The following is a 19,522-nucleotide window of genomic DNA, read 5'->3' as shown; positions in this document are numbered from 1 at the left end:
TTGCTATTTTTTTCAAATATGCAATAATCTGCAAGATTGTGTGTCAGTGAAGATGTATAAATGAGACAGCATATTACGTTTAACGTAATGGGATTTGGGGTGAAGCCAGTGAGAACGCTCAGCCCTGGAGAAATCATGACACATTGCATTGAAAACATTTTGTTGTGCTTGTATCACAAACATCATTATACCCTAAAAAAAATATTAGCTCTAGTGAAAACCATACTCTGCTAAATGTGGTTCCAGAGCAAGCCATTTGCATCACTTACTGGATTACAGTAGTGCATTCTGAGAGCACCATAAACTGAACAAATTGAAAAGCAAAGCTTCTTATTATAATTTTTTATTATTTTTTACATTTTTGTAGCAATCCTTAATTTGTTTTTAATAGGTTTTTTTATACAGTATTGAAAAAAATGTGCATTCACATTTTCCCAAGGGATTCTTTTAAAGGTTGATTTCTACAAGGGTCAAACTGGAAATCTTGAAGCTGGATCCACCCATGTTGAAATGCACACAGGAAGTAGTGACCTGTTTTGATATAACCTACACCACACAATGGAACAGACTGGTGTTCCCGATTCTATGGATTTGCTTTATTTTGCCGGAGAGAGTGGGCATCCCTGTGTTTTTCTGATTTAAAAGGAGCTTCCCAGTCTTTGCGTCCTACGCCACATACGTGTACACTTTACGGTCCTCAGGGGTCCGTGCCAAATATTCTCTCTCTATTAGTCCTTCAATGCGCTTTTTGATGACAACTGGACTTGGCAAGAACCGAGCCCTCAGCTGCTGAGTGACCTAAGAGAGGTGAACAATGCGAGTGAGGGATTTGGCCATCAGCAAAACTTCTCTTTAATGTAATTGTTCTGTAATGTTTCCAGCATTTAACATACCTCTGCTACCAAAACATTATGCTGCATCTTCTTCCTGGACTTCATGATTCGTACAATGGCCGCCTCGATCTCATGCTTTCTGTCGTCATCCACCTTTTGGCGTGTTTCCTTACGCTCAGGGTCTGATTCTCCCTGCTTAGCAGCAACTGCGTGAGCAAAGGACAGAAGAAAGGATTAACATAGTTTTACACCAATTACACCAAAACAAGTCAGTAGAATCTTAATATCTTAACTACCCATCATTTCCACTTACCTCAGTATTTACATTGGCCAAATAAACAGAATAAAAGACTACTATTCAGCCACTGATAAGACCCATCCACTTATAAGACTCTGCCAATCCACATACCTGTTTGTATTTTGACTCTGTGAAGTTTGGAAGTAAACTGGTCATTGACTGTAAAAACATGCCCGTTCTCTATCTCCTTTGATTTTGGCTCCTTGGTAAGGACCCTTTGTGTGGGCTTCCCACAGGCAAGAGACTGCAACGCCCGGACCAGCTCCCGCTCGGGAATGTCAGTCTCCTGCTGAATTTCCTGTAGGAAACATTAGAAAAGGTCAAAACCAGATAAAGGTAAACATATCTCCTAAAGGTCAAACCTAAAAGTATATTACATGTTCTGTGTTTATAATTATTCCACATGCTCAGAGGCATCATCTGGACATCTCAAACTCAGTCATTTGTGATGAACAAACCTCAAATGTGCATTTTTCTCTGTTGTTGAACAGCATGAGTATTGTCATCTGGAAGGTGGACACCTGAAGAATGTGTTTCCGTGTGTTCGAGCCGGTTACTTGTGCTCCCCCAACCCCTACCTCTGAACCATCCTCCTGACGGAGAAAGAGAGAGATTTCATTGGTTTGTTCATGTCAGAATGTAATATATTAGTAAGTGTGATTGAGTATTTACCTTCTTGACAGGCCCATAAAAAGTAGCGTTGAGGTCAGCCGAGCCCATGTGATGCTGCAGGGTTAGCTGTCTGCCGCTATGTTTGGCCAGATAAAACCTGACAAATAATACATATGGGATTCACAACCCAAAATCCTATACAACATTAATACACAGCACTGTGGTTTCCCTAAATATAACGAAACAAGGTATTATTCCAATATATGAAAAATGTAACCAATTGTTAATATATTGGTCACTTTGTGCGATTATCATTGCAGTACCTTCTAAAAACCTCAAAGGCATGTCTAGGGGAGGGAGGGATGTTACACTTGGGTGTGGCTGATTGTGTGGGCCAGTATCCTGTGGTGAGAACTCTGACCGTGAGGTCAACTCCACCTAAGGACACCTGCAAGACCACACACAAATAAATGAAATGAGGACCGCCTAATAAGAAGAATGCATGAAAGGTCACAGTCGCAGCATGTGTGACTCACCCCCGTCGACTGAAGGTGTTGCCGGAACTCGTCCATTGTGGTGTTAGAAATGCTCATGTCTCTGAACATCCCTTCCAGTTTAGAGGTGAACTGACAACCACACTCGGTCTGCAGAGAAGAACGACAGGTTTTTATTTTTAACCACCAGAGAAAACGCAGCTAAGACAGAGCATGAGAGAAAGCTGCAGACAGAATCCAAGAAACAACATGACATGGGCAGGTAAAATAGAAGGAAACTGAGACAGGAAAGAAGTGCAATGAAAAAGAAAAAAAAATGTAGAAATAGTTCTTTTTGAACTTTTTGAGACCTTTAGTTTTGAGATCATGTTCTTCTCAGAGTCGTCTGAGACACTTTTGTTGGTGAGGAGTCTTCGTGCCAGGTGCTGTTTATAGTATCTCTCAAACACGTCCTTCTCCTGCATAAACCTGAAAAGCACCATGGCTTTATCCAGGATAGACTCCACTTCCTGCTCTGTTAGCTGCAGAGGGAGTTGGGGGGATACCAAGGAAGTAAGATGAATCAAGACAACTTGTCCAATTGATATGGTTAACATTTTAAACAATATTTTCAATAATCACACTCAAGAAACATAAGGCTCTCAAATGCAAATGCAGGCGTTCAGCCACTGGGGGGCAGAATAGTGTTCTGTCATCACAAAGCTACAATAACAGCTGCTCTCTGATACTCACCCCTTTAACGCCTTTCTTAAGTTTGTCGTCAATAAACAGTGAAAGATACTCTGGCGAGCGGGAGTTCAGGTTGAGGAAGTACTCAAAGTCACCAGCGATGGTCTGTTTGAAGAGGCGGTCATTGTTGAAAGATTCTAGAAGGAAACGGTCAAAACGTGTCTTCAGGTCCAACAAGCCCTGTGTGTGAGAGAGAGAGAAATGGCAGTTTTAATCTCGAGTGATGAATGATGGGGCAGCTCACAGTGTAAATTCCCTGGTGGTTCCTAAGGCCATTTTCGTTTAAATAGGTAAATTAGCTCAGAGACAGTACTCATTAGCAAGGAGAGGCCAGGGGCAAAACGCAGCAGAAGCAAATGAAGTGCTTCTCTTCGCTGTCTGAGAGTGAAGTCTGGAGATTTCCTCTACCCATTGGTTAAGGCTCCGTATTAATGTTTGTTAAAAAGGGACCCTGTCTAAATATTACATTGTTCACTTTAAGGCATTTAACATAATGGAGGAGTCACTGAGCTGTGTAGGTCAGGTGTGTATCGTGAATGTACTCTTTTACTATGATATTATAGTTTATAACATTTTTTTTATATGTCTGTATAGTAACAAATTTAGAAAGACCCTGGACATGGTCTGTGAGGACTACCTTTTATCACATGGTCCAGTCAGATTCATTTTGTCAACAGGAGCACACCACCAGTGTGTGTGTAGAAATGTGCAGTATTTGTGAAGCTAGATGCTGTGACTAGTGTTCAACACCAGCGGGTGCCTGACAGACAGGGAAAACCATAGTGTTTGTGTGTGGAGATGCTTACCTGGATGTAGTCGACAGGGTTTTTGCCCTCTCCCTCCTCAGACACTAGAGCCTTGCCCTGTTCCCTCAGGTAGGAGCTCATGCATTCACACATGGTCTTAAGGCCATTTGGCACTCGGCTGAACAGTTTATACATGCATGCCAGATCTGCAGGGGAGCACAGTGGGATTCCCAGTCAACACAGAGCAAATCCCCCCGCTTGGTGAAAATAGTTAGCAAAAAAAAAAAAAATCCCACACCACAGGATCAGTTCTATTCTGGCAATAAAAATCCTTTGTGAAAGTTACTATACCCAGTCAGTGAGGAAACAACGTGAAAAACAATCATTTACAAGAATGATATTTCCGATATTCAGTGTTGAGTACTGACTAAACTCATACTGACAAAATCTGTGCACATTATATGACATAACATATTTTGAGATTCTGCAGTTGTCAGACTGACCTTCTGTCTTCCCATTCTTCAGCATGTGCACCAGCCCTGAGTTCTCCATTTCGACTATAGTCTTCATGTGTTTAGAGATAAGTTCTCGCTCCACCACCTTGACTATTGGCTCCTCAGTGGATTTGTCAAGGCAGTGCATGACCCTCTCGATCTCCTCATTAATCCTGGCTTCCACCTTCTTAATGTAAACACTGGCACTGTTTTCTGCTAAGAACTTCTGGCTTTCCATCTTGAAGTAAAACAAACAACGAACAGAACAGCTCAGCTCAGCTCACTGTATGCGATACATTATACACACTGGCCTAGACAGACACAGTGTGGGTAATCATCATGCATTATACACCACCACAAGAAGTCAGAAAGTTGTGTTTTGTTCCATTTTCATTAATCTCTCTCTCACACACACACACACACACACACACACACACACACACACACACACATATATATATATAAAAAAAAAAAAAAAAAAAAAAAAAGGAACATCTCTGGACAACTAGCCTTTTTCCTCAAACAAATTGGAAATGCGATCTAAGATCCTGGCCAATTCAATAAAAAAAATTAATGAGAGCTGGGAAGCACCTTACTTTCACAATGAATATTCCAGGTAGGCAAGGTTACCAAATAGGCATTTCACTTTCAAGTCAACTGTGTTTTCTAATCATATTTTATGGGGACCATACCTGGAAGAACTCTGCAGACATTTCCAAAAAGGGAACTTCAAAGTCCTCCTCATACACAGACCTTCCTTCCAGGCCTAAAATCATCTGCATCTGGCTGGCATTCCTAATGGCACCCCTGAGAGGAGAAGAGATGGGTACAGAACAGGTTGTGAGACGACACAATTATGGCACAGGTTTCTCAAGCAGCACTGTCTCATATACAGCAAAGGAGTCCTTGTACAAAAACACAGATTGTAGGACCAGACGTTATTCTAGATCAGCATTTCTATTCATATGTTTCTGAAATTAGTGGCCCAGTTTATCAGTATGATGTCTCACAAAACACAAAATGCATGTTCCACATATGTGGAGAAACCCAAAAAAAAAAAAAATGCACACACATATAGCTCCAGAAGTCCTTTTCACTGTACCTGTCAACCACTTCCCCTTTCCTCTCTCGTGCAATCATGTCCAGGAGCGTCTGCCTCAAGTGGTCCCGGATGCAGCCATAGCGCACCACCTGGTCCCTGAAGATGATGAGGCCCAAGTTGTACACATTCTCCACATTATTCTGCTGAACGTACACTCTGTCCTGAAGGAATAAGTGCAATACAAATATTTCAGTCCGGACACACCTCAGCCTGGAACTGGTGCATGAGGGAGAATGAGACCCATTCCATGGCCATTATTTATTGAATTTTAACACCAAAACACTGCACTAAAATTACACACTGAAAGGTCCACAGCTAGTTTCCATGTTAGGAGCAGGAGACAGATTAAAAACACACTATGGGGTCCCACACCCAATGCATATTATGTAATGAGTCATGTTAACATCATTAAGTCACAATAAAGTCTAGTTTCAGTTCAAACCCAGGCTTGCACAAAAAAGCCGCACATTTTATTCCAGTGCAGAGATGCAGAGGTCAGATGGAAATGGACCCACATCACGAGATCCACATGGTTGTGTTTCTGTGTGTTCATGAGAGGCAAAGAGAACAAGACTACGTATGTATGTGCACATGCATGTCTGTGTGTGTAAGTGAGGGCTAATAAACATTGGACCCAAAAAATGAAGACTGCAGCAATCAAAAGCATCCCACAAGAGAGGGTCAGTAGCTATAGCCAATGTGTGTGTGTGTGTGTGTGTGTGTGTGCACAAATGTTTTACTGCTTCAATAAATCAATGGAAAGTTACCAGCTTGACAAATTTTTGTTTTGTTTTATGACTAGTCCCTTCCAAAACCTTCATGCAATGCGCTCCACAGAAATAACCTGAATGGTATGAGAAAACCTACACAATGACACAATGGTCATAATAACAGAACCTGAGCAACTTCAGGCTTCTCTTTAACTTGTAACACAAAACACTTACCATATACATTAAGATATCTCGTATCATGACCATAGCAGTCTGGTGATCATTCCATGCCTGGTTTAATGTTTGCAGGAAGTTATTGTTTAACGAGTTCAGGACATCTTCTCGTACCTACAATAGTGAGAGACTTTGTTATTTATGCTTGAACACCAACAGGCTTTATTACACTTAAACCGAACTCAACTTCGTTTCGTCTGGTGTGAACACTGTAATTTCACTCAACACAACCACACAGAGACCTACAAAAAACGCTATCACATGATTTGAGTGAATTATGGGTAAATCCTGTTTTTACTGTTGTTGTTCCTGCGGCGATACATGACCAATCAGCAGCAAGACAGTTCTTGCGTGATTTTAAGCTGCGTACTTTGGTTCGCTTGGATTTTCCCCCTGTGTGAAAGTCAACTGAACAAAGAGGAAAATGATGTTCAAAAAGTGATTCGGACCAAAGCAAAATGTATGAAATGTTGTTAATCCATCTTTCCACCTCCAACTCTATTCCTTTTTAATGTGCAATAAGGTTTCTACCTTTGTATCATATTCTGTATTCTGTCTTCTTTTTAAGTTTTTTTTCTACACACAGTATTTAAGATACTAGAGTTAGTTGGACTGTGCCTAACTTCGTTGTACCGGTTACAATGACAGCAAAGATATTCGGATTAGGCACCTGTGACCACAGAGCTGATGAGCTTCCTCTAGACGACTAGTATTATTTACGAAACAGCGAGCTTCACACACGACTCACTGAGCCAACAATTATGTACGGCGCTGATGAATTGCCAGGGCGTGCATTACACATTATAACGTTACTATTCAAATTCAGCTTTAGAGAAAACCATCTGCATTACATTGGTTTCACAAGCAACCAGGCACGAACTTGTCTTGTTCTTTGGAAGGTATGTGCAGAATGAAGCAAATCTGGAATAATGAAATGCGGTTCGCTCAAAAAAAACTGTAACAGACTTGTGCAACGGACCTTCTTCAATGAAATTTCCTGAGAAGCTTTAATGAGCCACAATGACAATAGCTGATGAGCTCAGGACTTAACCCAGAACAGTTCCAGTCTGCGGCTTTCTATTTTTCCCCCTTACACTGCTCATGACTCAGCAGTAAACTCTTGGGACAAACGTGGTTGCCACAGGATTGAAAGACGTACTTTGTTTATGAGGTGCTCTGTGACGACCTCTCTCAAGCCGGTGTACAGCTTCTCTCCATGTTTGTGCAACACCATGGTGTAGGCGTTCCTGTACAGCTCCTCAAAACTCAGCCCACTGTTGTTCTTCCGCTGGATCTCCTGTATGGCATTCTTGAGAAGGTCCCAGATGTTGTTGACATACTTCTCATCCATTGTCATCTGTTGAAACAATATGAGGACATTTTAAATACTTATTAATGAGATGGAAGATTCCTGTTTAATCCAATAGAGCAACTAACAACATTTATTTAGATCCAGACAAATCCATCATGACTCCTGCAGCACTGTGATGACCGTGGTGCTGTTCAGTGGTCAGTGAAAGAGAAACCGTAATTTGAAAACAGTGTTAAAAACCTCACTCACTCACCAATTGGCTTCCAGAGCAAGATCAAGGATTCATGATAGAGGACAGGGCATCAGCCCACCGCCGGGTGCACATATCTTTCACACACATGCTATGGCCAATTTAGATAAAAAAAAACAAAAAAACATAGAGAACATTGAGTGGTTCCGCACAGACAACGTCAGCATTGGAATTCAAACTCACACATTTGGAGGTGTGAGACAATTACACAACCAGCAATGCCACCGTGTGACAATAAAAACATTGCAGATAATTAAATCCCCAAGATTTTAGTGAATAAATGTAATAATAAACAGTGAATAATTCTCCTAAGGACAAACCTTCCTATGTATTACAATATACAGAATTCCTCCATCACAAGCATAATGAAGCCCCAATAAGACGAGACAGTGTTATTTACTACTTTAATAGAGCTTTGCCACCAACACGTTGTAACGCTAAACATAGTCGAAGGTGACACAGTCTGTACCACTAGAAGTGCTTGCTGCAATGTTGACTGTCTCAGGTTTGAAAGAACTGCAGCAGTGATCCATCCAGCACAGATACATGTTTAATTCATGAGAAATGCTTAAAATGTGCTTGTTTTATTGTTATTCTATGGCAAATACAGAACACTTCTTACAGGCCACCAAGTAGACGTGACTGAATTTACGATGTTCTATATGTATGTTCTATACCCAGGACCAGGAGACTACATGATGGCAACAAAACCTACAGAAAGGGTTGTGAGCTGATCAGGACACTGATCAAATGAGGAGGGCCTGGAAGAAACCAGGTTGCACAGTCCATTCCTTTCAAGCTCGGAGCATCTAAATGGAACAGTCATCACATCTTTGGGCTCCCTTTCCAGTTTCAAGACGCAAATGAGGACATATCAGCTTCCATCTCCATAATAAACTGACAACTACAGTGTGTTCTGTGTTCTTCATGTTCACAAAGGCACGCGGGATGTCTTGATCCTAAATGTATTTACCACAGGGAAGTTGTCATAGTTTAGGAACAAGTTTAAAATAAACTGGACAGATGGAGGCAATCTGTAGACTTCAGATGTACTTGAGTAAAAAGAAGTGGTAGAAGCCTAGCGGGTGACACACTCACCTATGAACCAGAAGACCCAGTGTCCCCGAGCAAGACTGTATACTGTATAAGGGTGTGTCGTAAATGAAGATGTAAAGTCTGTGTGCAAGAAGTTATAGCATAATTTTGTTTTACAAAAAAAAAATAAAAAATTATAAAATCAGGACTAGACAAGTGTATGTAGAAGAGGGGATGAAGGGAAAACTAAATAAAAAAAGAACATTCTGAGACTGAACCATTGCAGAAGTAGCAAAGGAATAAATTATTATGTAGGCCAAGTCCCCTTTATTTCTTTCCCCTGCTGAGATCTCTCTTGGGGTCTCTATCACTATAAGTGTTGTTGGCTGCCACTCCAATATATTTTATATATAAACACACTTCTGCAAACACCACCATTTCTACAAATAGTAACACTGCAAATTGCATATGCTGCATCAAAATTAATATGAGGACAACAGTGCAGTCACACAAACCCTTTGGTTGCTTTGCTACTCTGCATGTTCCGTGATCTCAGCACCCACAGGCAGTTTATGTCTTATGGGGTAGGAAACAGACAGAAAATAATGGAGGGGAAAAAAAAAAAAAAAAAACAGTTGACAACTGCCCTAAAGCAAAACGTTGCCACAAGTGCAAAGTCAGACTTGTGCATGAACGATGGGGGGGAAGAGGGGAGGGGGGAGGAAAAAAAAAAAAAAAAAAAAAAAAAAAAGTTATAGCATGCAGCAGCGAGCTTGTGCTGAACTGAGTTGAGCAGTGCTACTAATTCACTGGGCCACACAATGCTTGTAGGAGAGACTGCAGAGCACCACCCCGGGTCACAGCCCAGCTTCACAGCCAGGGAGAGGGAATTTGGCTCATTCACGTGGGCACGCCAAGACCACTGCTGGTGCTGTTGTTTCTGCAGCATGAATGTGGTCTGATGCCTGCATTCCTTTTGGTGTATGTGAGTGTGCGTTCAAGCAAAGAAATAATATTTCCCTCTAGACAGGTTCCTAGCACACACAGAAAAATATCTTGTATTTTGTTGATGTAATAGTTTTAAAAGGAAATGAAAAGTCTGATCATAAAATACTAAAATCAACACACTAGTGTGTGTGTTTCATACATTTTCTATACACTCATTCTTCAAGAACCCCTCCAGCCACAGAACCCAGTACAGACCTTAATTTGAAATGAATTTCAATAAAGCACTGTATGAAACATAATGCCTATTCATATTACACTGATCAGTGAAAACAACGATTTATTAATTTGTGGGCCTGGATTAAAATAGAAAAAAAAGTGTCAGCGTGCATGATTCCAATTAACAGGGTGGTAGTAGCCTAGTGGGTAACACACTCACCTATGAACCAGAAGACCCAGGTTCAAATCCCAGTTAATACCATTATGTCCCTTAGCAAGACACTTAACCCTAAGTTGCTCCAGGGGCGGACTGTCCCTGTAACTACTGATTGTAAGTCGCTCTGGATAAGGGCGTCTGACAAATGCCATAAATGTAAATTAACCACCACAATTAACAGCCAGTGGATACTGTTTGGCAACTGTGCAATAAAACACATAAACCATTGCTTTTCCTAGAACACATGTATACCATTTCCTAAACTGCAAAAAATGGGACAACCACCAGTACTGAGGGAAGTCTTCTTGCTTTTTATAGTCCTTCCATTTACAGATTGCTGTAACAATCTTAACCTGCCCTTCACACGCCAACTTCGCAGCAACAACCTGATGTAAATAAAGCGCGTTTTGACAAGAATGGCTACTGACAGGAAAGCGAAGGGTAGGGAAGTCACTCCTGCCAAGCCTAGCCACATTAGCACGGAGCTAACGTCCGCTGTGACGTTTTAACGAGACCAAATGTACTCAAATCTGTTTCGCAAAAGCACCGAGGCGAACTTCACACGCATCGTGAAAATTCATGCTTAGTCGTCGTTCCCCCGTGTTTGTGGGTAAAACGTTCTTATCTGATAAGCTAAGCGCGAAAAGCGCGAGATGACAGTTCCCCTTGGCAAACTTCAGAATGAATTCAGGTGGTAAATCCTGCAGCCCGTTCAGAAACCTGTCGGGTTATGTTGCAATACGGGCAGAAAATGGTGCAATTCTGTCCAGATTCGTGTCTGTGGCCCTCTGTGCACCAAGTTAGCAGAGCTAACACCAGACAGCTCGCTTGCAGGCTAGCTGAGCCAGACGCCTCGGCTGAAAAACAATGGTGAGGGGGTCTTAGACAACCAGGGGCCAAAGTCATTGGAAACTTAAAAACCGCGGAGGACCCGTGAACGGTTCCGAACGGGAAAGACGTTCGGTTCGCTGGCTTTCGCTTCACCGCCTAACGAGGAACACAAAAGCACTATTAGCTTGCGTGGAAAAGTTTTTTTGCTAGTTAGCCTGCGGCTAACCAGCCAGTGGTTAACACAACCTAAACTCGTAACCAGTCGTGCGGTCATCTAGACAGCGGACCATTTTTGAAGAACAAAAAAATATTACGAATCATAAAATGAATCATATTATGGATCTACTGCGACCTTCCAGCAGATGGCTAGTATGTTTTGGGGTCTGCAGTCCCTGACAAAAGGACCTACTGTCAATGCTGGAGTGTAAATGTTTTGAGAGCCTCGGCCACTACACACACGATGCTCACATGCTACTCACAGGAAAAGCTCGTATCCTCATCTTGGTGTCCTTCTTGGTGCCGACTTTGGTGAGGTTGGACATGTTTAAGTAGTGAGTTCCGTCGCCGATGTTAAATCATTAAAGATCGTTGTTGTGTTTTTTGGGGGGGAGGGGGAGGCTACTAAAGGGACATAAACAAATCGTGAGCTATTTAATCGCCCCCCTTGCCCTTTCCCGGGGGTCGCTCTCCCACTCCCTGCAGTGTTGTTGTGCCTCCTGCTCGCTACTCAATTTTATCTCGATTCGCTTTGGCCAACAGTGATGGCGGACACAAATTCTCACGGCGCAGTCGGGATAGCGAAATCTCGCGATATTTGCCTGGATTACGAATGACTACCAGACGAAAAAAATGGCGGCACTTGTGAGAATGTCTATTTATTCCGTTTGTTAGACTCTGTGTAACAAACGGAGAAAACGGGCATCTTGTCGAGAAGTAATTAAAATCAAATGTCATAGTTTCTGGCCACACTGTTTAGTATTTAATACAATTTAATGCAAAAGTTTTTTTTTAGTTGGCCTCAATTCTAGGACCCCACCATATCGTCAATAGTTCCGAAGAACTTGCTGTAAATAAGATAAGGTGATGGACACAGATATACATTATATATATATGCACCTCGTGGGATTCTTTGCTGTTAATGTAGGTCATATTAAAACACAACACCAGCACCACCATAAACTCAGTAAGTGAAAGTGATGTGATTGTCATTGTGAAACACTGCAGCACAGCATACGGTGACACAACAAAATGTGTCCTCTGCTTTTAATCAATTACAGCCATGTAATTGGCATGGGCAGCCATGACAGGCACCCAGGGAGAAGTGTGTGGGGACGGTGCTTTGCTCAGTTGCACCTCAGTGGCACCTTCGCGGATCCGTATTCGAACTGGCAACTGGCAAACTGATTACAGGGCCGCTTCCTTAACTGCTAGGCCACCAATGCCCCAGTGTTAAATTGCCCTGCTACGACCTGCTACGAACCCTCCTGGGAGCTGATAGACTAAAAAAGACTTTCCCTTAATTTCCCTTTCTGTCAGTCAGCATGGCACATCTTGACTTGGCAATATCTGCCCAGTCTTCCTTGCAAAAGCATTCCTAATTTTTCAGATTGCAAGGGCATCTCTTGTGCACATCCATCTTTAATACACCACACAGACCTCATGTATTGGTATAGGTTCTGGCTGGGTTATTTTAAATCCTTCACTTTTGTCTGGTGAAGCCATTCTTTTCAAGGTTTTGGGCCAACAGTGACATATTTTCCTCCACCTTGATCAAAGCCCTCCTTCCACCTGAAGAAAAGCAACACCGAAGCATGTTAAGGCTGTCACAATGTATATGGTGTTCTTTTGGTAATGCAAAGTGTTGTTTTTGGAATTGTGGCCCAAAAGCATAACATCGGTTTCAGCAGTCCATAACATATTTAACCATGCATTTAATTTTTTGCTCCTTTTAGTTGGACCTGGATGGACTCCTTGCAACCACACACCATAGTCCAGACATATGGAGAATCCGAGAGATCGTCACATGTAGCCTAATACACAACCACCACTTGCAATTCCTGCAGATCCACCAGGGTTGCTGTAGGCCTTTTGTAGGTCAAACTGTAGGTCAACCAGTTTTTGGTATATTTTCCTTGTATCCGGTTCTTGCCAATGTCACTGTTGTCCCATATTTTCTCTTTTTATGATGACCATGATCACCGTCATGGTATCCAATGCTGTGGAAATGTTGCATCTGACTGATACATTTCTACAATGAGATCCCTTTGATGTAAAATATAACTAGGACAGCTGAACTTCACTTGGAGTTCATTGCAGGTTTGGAGCCAAGGTTGTGCAATCAGCTAATTTTATGTTTTCTTTTTTGCACGTACCCCCTAATATATTTTACAATTGAATTATGCAGGTTCTGTGTGGAAAAGTGACCTGACTTGAATTTTATTGTATCACCTAATCTGAAATGGTCTGGATAAATATTCGATATTTATTGTCTGGAATGTGGGTGCACCTCTCCTCACGCCGCGTAGTGGGAAAAGTGCACATTCCGCGCGTTTTCAGTGAATATTCACGCTCGTAGGTCGCTACATTAAAAGAGCTGTTCCAAACAAGTTTCAAAGTTTCAAAGTTGAAGAGAGCAGTCGCGGTTCAGGCGAATGTTCTGCTCCTTCGGGACTCGGCCACACGCAACAGCAGCGAGGTGAGGAAAACGAGGCTTTTATCCACACCACACGGCAGGTTATATTTCAATCTGTTATTAGCGCTACCTTATTCTTAACAGTTAATGTTCTTATCAGCTAATAACGTGGAAAAAAACTAGATTTGTAAGGTTTGTTTATACGTGTAATTTGGTAGTGAACAGGTTGGTCCTGCTAGCTTGGTATTTAATGTAGTAGCCTTATGTTTAATACTACCAGGGAATTAATCAATGCAACATGTTTAGCAATGCATTAACGTTAGTGGATTTCATGTTGCTGTGGCTAAATTATTTGGTCAGATGTCCGGTATTTTGATGGAGGTGCAACTATAAAAGGCCGCGGAGACATACGGAGACAATTATTTAGTTTTCAGGTTTTTCTTTCATGTTGTAAGATATGTTGTAATAGGGACAGGTGTCTATTACGCAGTGTTTGTGAGGTTCCACTTCCCATTCTGTGCGACTTTGTGCCGGGTACCCACTGCCTTTTTTTTGATGACCACCTCCTGGAGGTCATTACAATTAACAACAAAAGGCTTGTTCATCTGAGAAAAAAATTGCTGTAAATCACCATCATGTAAGTACCATCATTCACAATATCAGTCACAGCTACAGACAAGCAGCAAAAAACAATAGCTTGGTTTTTGTTGTGATGTTAATGTTGGCCAGTAGATGGTATACTTGTACATCACACGCTTTTTATTGTGAAATAGTTTCATCTTAACTGTAAAGTGAAAGTGTGAAACACTGTAGCACAGCACATGGTGACAACGAAATGTGTCCTCTGCTTTTAACCATCACCCTTGGTGAACAGTGGGCAGCCATGACAGATGCCCGGGGAGCAGTGTGGGGGGACGGTGCTTTGCTCAGTGGCACCTTGGCGGTTCGGGATTTGAACCAGCAACCTTCTGAATACAGGTTCACCTCCTTACCCACTAGGCCACAACTGCCCCATAATAGATAACTATTTGATATATTTTAATATCTTATAATGTATACCATAAGGTTTGGGGAAGCCATTACAGCTTTCTGCCTTCATGTCCAATTATTGTCTGGTCGTCTAAATAGGTTATAAAAATGTACACAAATGGACAAGCACATAAACATTTCTGTACCTTTCACACCACAAGTATTTGTTGTTTTATACCCTTTACAGAAAAGCAGAAAGAAATGAATCACAGAAGCCATTACCATCATGTCAGGTTGATGTGAACTATATTGGCGGTCATACAAAATTCAATATTGGCAATAAAATCTAAACATAGTACCTTTCAGCTGTAGGCTGTTCCTCAGCGCACTGGGGTTACAGCTAATTAAACACCATCCAATGGGGATTATAAGATCTGGACTCTAGAAAAGTCATCTGTATTCAATTTCAGCAAATATTTTCACAATAGATTTTGAAGTGCATTCTATATGAAGTTTGCATGTTCTGCAATGTTTGCATGGGTTACCTGGGGTTGGTCTGGCTGTTCTTGGCTGCTTTCCCTGTAACTGACTTTGCCCCCTGAACTAGTCGATATGGAAAATGTATGAACTGATGAATGGAATTCATTGCCGTAGAATAACATTGAAATACAGGCTAGTGAATTAATCTAATTGTGATGTGATGCTTGCACACTTTAGTAGTAGTAAATCATCAGTAGTAGTCAACAGGTTTAATGCCTTGTGGGGACATTATCATTGTCCTTTGTAGTTTAAGCATTCTCATACAGTGTAATGATAATTGAAATGTTGTCATCTGTAAACTTCTGGACTGTAGAAATATCGCTAGACTTTCTGATTAACCTTCCACTGGAACTCAGGCAATAAGATAAGATTATTGTGTCCTGATGCATGTCATTAATAACTTGTCTTAAATAAACCCTTTTTAGTGTTGGCTCCAATCAAGGGTTTTTAGGAAGTCACATTCATAACAAGAATTATGGAAAATCTTCAAAAAGCTGTTTTGTAGTAAAAGCCTCATGCTACAAAATATATCATTTGTCATGCAGACATTTGAAACATGGTTATCTCTCGCAATGTAAATTCAAGGCAAATTATTATCATAACCCAGAAATTCAAACTTCAGATTATATATGCTACATTGAATAGTGCCTCAGGGTTAATTAAAAAAAAAATCATACAATGCACCACATTTTAACACTTAGTACTCACCTGACAGCACTCATGTAGATTTTAGACCACTGACTTTGTTGTCCCGTGCATCTCATCATCTTGGTCATTTTAGTTGCATTTATTGGTATTGCATAAACATTATTTTATTGAAGTGTTGCACAGTTCTGACACATGATATACATTAAAATATTTGGTGTAATAGCTCTGTCTGAATGCTTGTAGAGTTCACACAATTTTATTGTGGAAGTTTGTCTTTTCATAACTTTATATTGAACAACCCAGTATTAAGGCACGTCAAGTACTACATACATGGCACATTTGTTCATAATTCTGACCACTAGTTTATGGGAATCAAAATGTCTTGTGCATCACATACAATCACCACATCTTTTGGTTGATTCCTGGTTCAGGCAATGACAAATTCAGTGATCACAAAACATTATACATTATAAACAAATCCCTTCTAGAAGTGCAGATCCTCACAGATTCATATAATTCCGCATACAAACACACAGAAAGAGATATGGTCTGTCCTATATGTTTGAATATGGGAAATTAATCTAGGAAATCCCTTGAGTTAGTGAGATTTGAGATGTACGTTTGCATGCAGAATTATTTTTGGAGAACTGTTCTTTAGCTACCTGTGCAGAAAGGCTGTAACCTGGAAGCAGATATATTTTAAACAGGCAGATTTAAGTCCCAGACAAGTTTATAACATCTTAGTTTATAAGATGTCACATCTGCAAAAAAAGTCCTGTTGGTCATTTACCACCCAGCGATTATGGGGGTCTCTCGGCCTGCAGGCATGGCTGTATTTATAGCACAGCTCTCAGTTTCTGGACATCTGCTTCTCTTTCTCTCACTTATAACTCATGGCACCCACATTTGTTTTTCCTATCTTTTCCTACCCTCCCCCATGTCTCTCCCTTGCTCCACGTGGGAATGCGGTAATGAGATAATGTTGCTCTCTCCATGGTGGTTTATTGACTTTGCTATGGACTTGAAGTTTTGGGCGGGTTCCATGACAGTTATTTAGGGATGATGGTGGTAGGTGTTTGGCTAAGAGGGGGTATTATTATGTCTGAGTGAGGTTGTTTTGCCTTTGTCATCACAGTAGCTCAGGGCCACTGGTCCATGAAGGATATGAAGATATGATATTCATATGATATACATATAAGATGAACATATTGGACATTGACAGATTTAATAATTGAAAATATGATCCAAGTATTATAATATGCAAATATTTTCTGTCATGGCTGCCGACTCATACCAGAACAGGGCTGCACAGCCGCACCAAGGGATGGCCACCCTGAAGGAGATGGGGTCAAGGTCAATTTCAGCATCCCGCATAAAACGTGGTTGGCCATCTTGAACATCGCCTGCTCATAGTTGGTTTACCTCAGTGCTGCTAACTATTATATTCCTGTTTTGTTTGACCCATGACCATTACCTGTCTTTGACGACTCTTTTGGATATTCCTTGCCTGTTAAGACAAATTTGAATGTTGCCTACTCCTTGCTCCACTCCTGACTACTCGCCTGCCTTTGCCTCTGATACCTGCACCACTGATGTGTATGACCCCCAAACACTGATGATCCTAAACCTACTGTCACCTTCCCATGCTCCAAGCATCGCTGATCCGATTCCCCTCAGTCCACCATCTTCCCCACTTCCTTCCACGTTCCCAACTGTGCCATCAAACCCTTCCACAGTGACAGTATAAGAAGGCCATCACCTGGCACAGCGGACGTGAAATCTGTTCAGGACGCACTGAGCCAGCTCCTAATCTGGAGACGCACATGCACTTGAGCTCAGCTCATGCACTTGGGCACCGCAAACTCATTGTCGTAGTTATTCACGTTGTTGTAAGCCCTTCCCTGTCTTGAGTATTGTGTTGCTAACCAGTTTTGAGCCTGACTCTGCTTTCTGGATGATTCCTGCCTGTTCCCGTTTGATCCTGATGCTCATGCTCCCAGTAGAACCCCTTCTGTCTGCCTCCTCTCAGGCCTCTGGTCCACCAACTCGGCGTGTGCAGTCAAGCTCCACCACTCCAACAGCCCGGCAGACCATGGGCTTCCCATGGACACAACAGCCCCTTCGATTGTCCCCCAGGTCCCACATTCTGATTCAAATAGCCCAACCCATGACCTCCCTCCTCAAAGGACTCCCTATGCCCAGCATGCCTTTGTCACCTTCAAACACCTGTTCACCACAGCCCCCATCATGACACACCCAGACACAAAACTGCCCTTCGTGGTCAAAGTCGATGCCTCCAACCTGGGGCTAGGGGCTGTCCTCTGTTGCCCCATTGCGGATCAAAATTACGAAATTAGCACTAGAAGAGTGGTTCCACAGGCAGGAGAGGACAGCGTATCCATTATTTGTATTGAGTGACCACAAGAAACTGGCCTACATCTGGGATACCTGCCGTCTGACTCGCCAACAGGCCCGCTGGATCCCTTCACCTAAACAGAATGTATCCACAAGTCAATCACAAGCTTCAAAGGAAGATGGTTCAAATGGCATCTGAACCAGGAGTTTTTCTGGTGTTTGTTGTGTCAGGTGAGTGCAGACTAAATGCTGTCTGTTTATTGGAGCAACACCAGCATTCAGTCGGCTGTGCATTTGGATGACATCAGTCAAATGCTGCATGCAAGGTTTTTTGGTGTCAATTTCTGACTAAATCCCAATGAATGCTAAATAGCAGTGAGCATTAGATAGCATTAAGTGTCAAAGCCAAATGAACTCAGCTACAAAGCACAGCAAAAATGCATATGGTGTTCAGAGGGTGTTAATCCATGTAGACAAGGCCGAACTCCTACCCAGGCCGGCGCACATTCACTACAAGCACTTTTTAAATGCACCCCGCGGTCATAGTCGGGTTTGGCTCATCCTGAGCTCTTTCAATCTTGGGCCAGGTTGGGCTTAACTTTTTATGGATTACAGGTCTAATATATTTTCTATGTAGCCTGCAGTGTTAAAAAAATAATAAAAACCTACAACTATATTCTTGTGCAAATAAAAGTTTTTAATTAATTTTATTCTTTTAATGTGTGTTAAAGGAAGGAATTGGGGTTGGGGGGTCTTTATGATATAATTGATTATGTTCTGGTCCAAATCACTTTGTTTTTTGTCTGTGCTGAACACAGCACAGCACCGAATAAAACAATAAAATAATAACAACCACAATAAAACATTAAAACCAACATCTTTAAATGCCAAGGAGAAAAAAATGTGTTTTAAAACACACAGGAAGGTTAAGCCCAACATGAAGTGCATTGCAGTAGTCCAGATGATTTGTAATAAAAAGCATGGATTAAAATCGTCTATGTCTGGATCACAATGCATCAGTTATGAGATTAATTTTAACACACCTAGTCCTAATCACTTGAATATAGGTGGCATCTGTGGATGATTAGGACCCAACACACATTTGAATGACTTGCTCAGGGCCACCTATGCATCATGTGTATTGACTGTTGATGTGAATAATACTTGAATAATGTAGTGTCATGATCGAGGTGCTGCAGACATTGCTGGAATTGGAGAGGAGGCCAGAGGGCTGGGGTTGTCCGAGCAATGGTTCTTGGGATACAGCAGAGAGTTAGCGAGGGAGGGGGCTCATGAACGGGTGTGCTTGTGAGTGCG

At 41.7% G+C, this 19,522-nt stretch overlaps 1 protein-coding gene across 1 annotated transcript; it reads right to left on the bottom strand.

Moving 5' to 3' along the window:
• Positions 1 to 327: 327 nt before the first annotated feature.
• Positions 328 to 11,837, bottom strand: LOC114787564 (cullin-3). Its single transcript, XM_028975203.1, has 16 exons — positions 11,541 to 11,837; positions 7,412 to 7,609; positions 6,253 to 6,366; positions 5,309 to 5,469; positions 4,899 to 5,013; positions 4,216 to 4,444; positions 3,773 to 3,918; positions 2,970 to 3,146; positions 2,588 to 2,758; positions 2,280 to 2,387; positions 2,067 to 2,191; positions 1,804 to 1,900; positions 1,590 to 1,724; positions 1,243 to 1,429; positions 894 to 1,039; positions 328 to 798 (listed from the first exon to the last, which is right to left on the bottom strand). The coding sequence occupies exons 1-16, from the start codon at positions 11,601 to 11,603 to the stop codon at positions 667 to 669; spliced, it is 2,304 nt and encodes a 767-aa protein (XP_028831036.1). The 5' UTR covers positions 11,604 to 11,837; the 3' UTR covers positions 328 to 666.
• Between the last annotated feature and the right edge of the window lie 7,685 nt (positions 11,838 to 19,522).

This window comes from Denticeps clupeoides, chromosome 4 (genome assembly GCF_900700375.1).
Source record: "Denticeps clupeoides chromosome 4, fDenClu1.1, whole genome shotgun sequence".
Classification (NCBI taxonomy): domain Eukaryota; kingdom Metazoa; phylum Chordata; class Actinopteri; order Clupeiformes; family Denticipitidae; genus Denticeps; species Denticeps clupeoides.
The sequence above is the reverse complement of the archived record's forward strand: the minus strand, read 5'-3'. Positions and strand labels throughout refer to the sequence as shown.

Bases quoted from the DNA above. Each gene is read 5' to 3' on its own strand.
- LOC114787564 (XM_028975203.1), bottom strand. From the start codon at position 11,603: ATGTCCAACCTCACCAAAGTCGGCACCAAGAAGGACACCAAGATGAGG. The intron at 6,367-7,411 runs GTACGTCTTTCA...TCACTATTGTAG, and splicing joins CAGAGCACCTCATAAACAAA to GTACGAGAAGATGTCCTGAA. The intron at 1,430-1,589 runs GTTTGTTCATCA...TGTTTCCTACAG, and splicing joins GAGAAAAATGCACATTTGAG to GAAATTCAGCAGGAGACTGA.